The sequence below is a fragment of the Anser anser genome (assembly GCF_964211835.1).
Source record: "Anser anser genome assembly, chromosome: 4".
In the NCBI taxonomy this organism is placed as follows: domain Eukaryota; kingdom Metazoa; phylum Chordata; class Aves; order Anseriformes; family Anatidae; genus Anser; species Anser anser.
Genome location: NC_139724.1, coordinates 48083429 through 48089428, shown reverse-complemented (window position 1 = coordinate 48089428; position 6000 = coordinate 48083429). Strand labels below are relative to the sequence as shown.

Genomic DNA, 6000 nt, shown 5'->3' with positions numbered 1-6000 from the left:
AAGAGTTTTTTTAACCTCAATCATTACTGTATCCTTGAACAGTTCAGAATATATAAATCAGATAGAAATGTTATTTGCATACCCAATTAGCAAGATTAAAACTAAAAGTGCATACCATTTTGGTCCATTTTAGAGAAGGGGTTCAGAACTAGAAATCTTTAAAGGAATTAAGATGTTTCTCCTTATAAAAAACTCAGCAGAGGATTCAGTGTTTTATTATGCATCTCTTCCCCTTGATTCCTCGTATCAGCCATCCGCTATCCCCTTCCTACACACACACTCTTCTGTCTCTGTGTTTTCCATCAAACCTGGAAATGCCTCCTGCCTGCCAGAAAGACAAGATGGCTCAGTCGCCCTGCAGTCAATCAGACAGCTTGGCTTGCATGGGAGAGCCTGGCCAGCCGAGTCACATTTTGACCTCTTTCATCTGCTCATCTGAAAAGTTTTGGATCTACACAAACTCTTGATAGCACGCTGCTCCAGCGTGCCAGGGCCCCCAAAACAGCTCCAGCCGCTCCAGGCTGGGAAATTGGTGCTGCGGTCACATTTTAACCCCACGGCACCCAGCAAGGCTGGTAGAAAGGCCTGCTCTTTGCTGGTTTGAAAAAATATCCGTATTTGCTGAAGCTGGGCACGCTGCTGTCAGCCTGACTTATTCTTATAAACCTTTTTGAAGGGACTTTTGCTATGCAAACAGCTACTGCACTTTTGTCTTGTTACATTTTTTCCCTTCCTGCCCGAATCATTTTTGGCTGGGGCTCCTGGCTAAGACAGTCCTACGACCGGGACATCCACAGCCTTTTTCAGTGGGGACAGCCAGCTGCTAAACACAAATACACAACTGGGGCAAGAGTGCGTTCTATGTGTATTTTATTTTATTTTATTTTATTTATTTTATTTTATTTTATTTTTCCTTAAAGGACGAGGAAATACGTTGTGCATATATTGTTTCAGCCGTCCTAGAGAAAAAAAGCTGACTCCCCACGTTTTCTGGGCGAGGCAGACCGCCTGAGGCCTCTGACGCTGAGGCAAACACGGAAGCCGAGCCCGGCGCCTCCTGCCGCGCGCCGCCCTTGCGGCCGCCATTTTGGGTGGTGCCTCAGGGCCGAGGCGCGGGCTCGGCAGGTGGCGCAGCGCCATTTTCGTGTTACTGCAGCCTCCCTCCACCTGTCCCCGTCGTCGCCTCCCCTCAGGTGGACGGCAGGCAGGGCTTGGGGCTGGAGGTGATGTAGGGGACAGCAGTGAGGAGGCAAGGCGCTTGTCGGGCCCCCATGCTTTTCGTGCAGTCACGTGGAAGGTTCTGAAATCTGTTCCTGGAGTTCCTGAGGGGAGCCGCTGCAGTGAGGAAGGTGCTGCTGCCGGGAAAAGGGTTGTGGGCTCCCAGGGTGAAGTCCTGGCACTAGCTCCTTATTCCTAGCTAATAATCCTGTATTTTTCCTCTCAGTCTGAGGAGGGGGGCCTTGTGGGCTTCTGTTAGGGAAAATAGGGGTTAGCACTCTTGGGAACTGGTGACCTACCGTACAGAAGCAAAGGCAATTGAAATGGGGTAGATAGCCTGTATCCCACTACTAGAGATCAGTAGCTTTTCTATATCATAGGGTATAGTTAGTAAAGAAGAGATTTATTTTATGCTTTGTGTTCAGTGTGAAATAGGTTATCTCTGCCCAATGTTGTGTAGTGGCTTTACTGATGCAAAGAGGCCTGAAGAGTCTCGATTTTCTGCTGTGGTAGCATTTCATTTTATTGCTGCTTATGTGTTGTGCTGTGGGGTAAGTGAGGAAGATTTGTGTGAAGGAACTTCACCCTCTAAAGTTGCTTTTCAGATACTTAATTTTCATAACCATTTTTTTTCCGTATTATTTTTCAGTGTTTGAACAGTATCTGTGTAAGGGTCTGAGGGAAGGAATTTCATCCCTATCCTATATGCTGTTCCAGTGTCAGTTTTCTGTTATATCTCTGGTGTGGGCAATAGTAATTCCTAAATCCAAAATTAACTCTAGCAGGTGTGTAAATCTTGATGCAAAAAGCTGTACATAAAATCTGTACTGCAGTGGTCTGTAAAGAAAAGAAATTGGCACTTGTTTATGGCTTTTGGTGTTGGTGGTTGTAAAAGCTGTTGAGGCTGTTCTTATTTTTCTGGTGTGGCCATATCCCTTTTTTTCCTGGTTGCCCAACTGACAGTTTAGTCAATCTGTTACACAGAGGTCAGAGTGGCGTCTGCACATGGAATTAACTGATGTAGCTTCCTTTCAAGCAGCTTTTTGTTTCGAATGTTAGCCGCTGCTATGCCGTGTTCAGGGATCTCTGGTCTCGATGTTTGAGATGACCTCAGTGCTGCTCCAGTAGGTAAGGAGAGCTCATCCATGTAAAACGGCTTCAATTAATACTTAATTATATGAGGTGATGCTTCTGCGAGAGTAAGCTATCCCAAGGCATTTACAACTACCCATGCCTAGTTGCACTACATAGTTTGTGCTGATGTAGTTGGATGTTTGCTACTACAAATGCAAGAGTTAAAAGTCAACTGTTAATTGATGGGTCTAGTATGTCTTGTGTGTGCTGCAACCTTGTTGTAAGGAGGATTAATACATTTAGAAAAAAAATCTCGATTTGTAATGTTCAAAAAATTTCATTTTAATGGCAGTCGAGTAGTTTTACTTTAACATTCTTATTTAATCCTAGGATGTTTCTTTATGTGAGACTAAGGTTTGGATATTTTCTTCTTTTTAAAAAGCATTGATTCCTGGCTGCTACTGAAAGGAGAATTTTTTTTGTTGTTGCCTGTTTCTCTGGTATAATGCACCAGGAAAAAAAAGCACGGAGAGGTGCTGTCTTGGGATCTGATGCCTAAAGTAAACAGACCAGGTAGATACTTTAAGAGTATAATGAGCTCTAATCTAAATTGTGAGAAACAGTTGCCCATGCTTGTTAGAGTAGGCCTTCAAGAATGTTTCTTGTAATTTCAACCTTTGTATCTGCAACTGAGAAATACTTTGGAGTGAGATCAAGTTCAAATTTTTGAAAGGGGTAGCATTATTGTTCTTGTACTGCCAGGGAAATGGAGTCAGGGAGAAGGAGAAGACAGCAACACATTTATGTACTGAGGTTTGACGAAAGGAAATAATTATGACTCTGTAAAGTGTCAGTCATTCAGTCTCTCTTTGTTTTGACACATTCAATTCTAGTGATTGGTGGTAAAGAAGATGAGTGTTAGGGAGATTTGAAGCAAAAAAATTTAATGGGGAGAAGTAAGGGGAGAAAAAAAAAACTGTCGAAGACAATTTCTGGCAGGCAGTCCAGTTCCTGGTGCAGACAGATTGGCTGATGTTGATTGTTGACAGCTTCTGCAGCTTGCTAATTACAACTGTAAAAAATTCAGGTGAATGACAGTAACTTGAAATGTTAATTCTGCTTTTTTTTTATTATTATTTTGCAGCTGCAACTGTTAGTTGGCTATTGCTGTAATTGATGGACACTGGCAGTTGCTTAGACAGATGGAAATTAATACTTGTGTTACCGTTAGAACTCGCTTTCACAGTCACGTTTTTATTAGGCTCCTGCACTGAATTAATGTGCACACGATGGTGCATAGAGAAGGAGCAGACGCAGCTCCTACCTGAAGAGCAGCCAGCAGCACTGCATGTCTCTGAAGGGTTGTGCATCTGTAGGCTGTGGTAAAGATAGTGGGACTGCACCAAAATAGTGTTATTAGCTCGGACGCTGAGGGCTGAACCACCCTGGAGCTGAGCAGGCAGTTCTTCAGGCTTGTGATTTATCCCAGTAATTAGGCTGGCTTTGGAAGAGCGGATATAGATGCGAGGAGGAGATAACTGTGCTGAATGGTCCTCCACGTGAAATGGGTTCAGTTTGGAGTCATTTTCCTTTTCTAGCACTACTGTTTTAAATCTGATGGATGTGTCTTAAAAAAAAGTCTTAAAAAAGTGTAGCAGTAGTGTGGGTTCTTCCACTGGAGTTAAAACTCTGGCGGGCGTGGAAGGGAAAAAACTGTGGAACAAGACAGAACTATCATGCCTGTCTGCATTGAAGGCATGTGTATTGAAAAAACCCAAATGCTTTCTGACACCACAATTAACAAAATATGGTCTCTTATGTCATAAAGCTGGGAGGTGTGAACTCTGAATAAAGAAAACTTCCCTGCAATGCCAGTATTTCATGTGGGCTTTTGTGTGCAGGCTGTTCTGGATGGTATTCTTCCATAAGGGAAATGGTTTCTCTGTTTCACCTGGCCTTTTACTTTCACGAAATTCGAAGGTTGTTTATATAGCCAAGACTTTCTTCTGTCCCCAAGCCTCCAAGCCTGCATCAGGAGGAAGTAGTGGAGTTCTTGACTCTGTTACTTTTTTGTATGGCCAGAAAATGCTTGAGTTGGTAAAATAATTTCTCAATTCATTTAAGCATAGGAAAAGAAATAACTTGTATTTTTTTTCTTTTTTTTTGCACAGGTCATATGCAGGTAAGAAGGTAGTTGTTTGGTTTTGGAGTTGTTTTAATGATACCATACAGGTAACTGAAATATGCCTAACTCTTTGAGCTGGGACTATCATCTTAATTTTTTTTGCCTATTTTTTTTATATTAAGGTCAATGTCTGTTGTAATGCAGCTGCTATTTCTGTCAGACCTGTGCCCCTTGAGTTGCATGGCAGTTTATTCAGGAGACCATCTGATTTTGCTTCCTGCTTTCATGTCCCTACGTAGCTGTATCTGAGTTACTTGAAGTAGCAAGCTGCCGAATTTATTTCAGGCTCTAAAACGTCAGTGTTTTAAAATGTCCTATTTTTCCTACTGCAGTTAAGAAGGCTTGCTCACTGTAATGCTCTGAGAAGTGTTAAGTGTTACCTGGATGAGAGTTTGCAGCTGAAGACGTTGCCAGAGCTTAGAAGTAGAATTGCTTGCATTTGGAGATGATGGAGCTGTCAATCCACACTAGAGCCTGCTTGCTAGGGTAATGAATGCAAGAACTGGCCTTGTACCTTCTGAGCTTGAGAAAAAGCGTAGATGTTCTTCAAAAATTGCTGTAATAATGTGGGAGCCTTTTAAGACTTAAGTCAGTTGATGGCAACGTGATTTAAGTGGATCAGAAGTGCAGCTGTGATCTTGAGTGTTGTCTCTTGAGTTCTAGTTGCCCATGTGTCATGTGAGTTGCAAGTGACTATGGTGTTGGCTGAAAGGAAAAATGCCTACAGGTAGCATAAGTAAAAGCAATTAAGAATGTGAAATACAGCACAGAGGAGAAGTAGCAGTGAGGTGAACATTTGATAAGTAGAGGAGTGGTGTTGTGTGTGGAAGAAACTAAGAGAATTCCTGTTAGATCTGAGAGTGGGCTTCCTTTTGTGGAATGCTGGTTCAGGTAGAGTCATGGCTGATGTCACAACCGACTTACTTCAACCTCACAGGGCTTGATGCTGAGGGCGTAGTCCCCCAGGATTTCACCTCTCGCAAAGGACTGAAGTGAGTCAGTATACACAGATCTCTCCTCACGTGCATTGAGGGAGCTCTGCAGAAGCGTTGGTCAAACAGGTCAAAGGGTTGGATACTTTCTGAGTAGGAAAGCTCTTAAATTGAGTCACCTGAAACATGCTTTATTTTAACAGTTTCCAGACTACAGTGCTTCAAGTCAGCGAGGAAGAACTTTCATTGCATGGCATTCAGCGATAGCAGCAAAGCAACTCCCTTTTGCGGACGTGTTCGCAAGCTGTGTGCAGAGGTAGGCTGGCAGAATGAATAGCAGCTCAGCTCTTGGTGCAGGTACTGGCTGTTTTATTGTTTGTGTGGAGAGAGGTCATGCACACAGTCCTCTCTCCCCTTTTGCCCTGCTCCTAAGCCTCCTCTGACCAAACAGGTGCCTCATCTTAAGACCTGCCAGGTGTGGCTGACTGGTAGTTGTGACCTCAGAGCTGAAGTGTAAGCAGCTGCTAACAATTTCTTCACTGGGCTGGTTAGCAAAGCTTTGCTGTAAATGTAACTGTACACTTGCACGCG

At 43.3% G+C, this 6000-nt stretch overlaps 1 protein-coding gene across 1 annotated transcript in view; it reads left to right on the top strand.

The window, feature by feature from the left end:
- Nucleotides 1-341: 341 nt before the first annotated feature.
- The window catches only part of LOC310899454 (uncharacterized protein), a gene marked incomplete at its 5' end in the record, with an annotated part of 283288 nt that continues 277629 nt past the window's right edge, over nt 342-6000 (top strand). Inside the window, 3 exons of the mRNA XM_083835807.1 lie at nt 342-396; nt 1029-1349; nt 5613-5725. Coding sequence (XP_083691933.1) covers nt 342-396; nt 1029-1349; nt 5613-5725 — 489 coding nt within the window. The remainder of the gene's footprint in view (nt 397-1028; nt 1350-5612; nt 5726-6000) is intronic.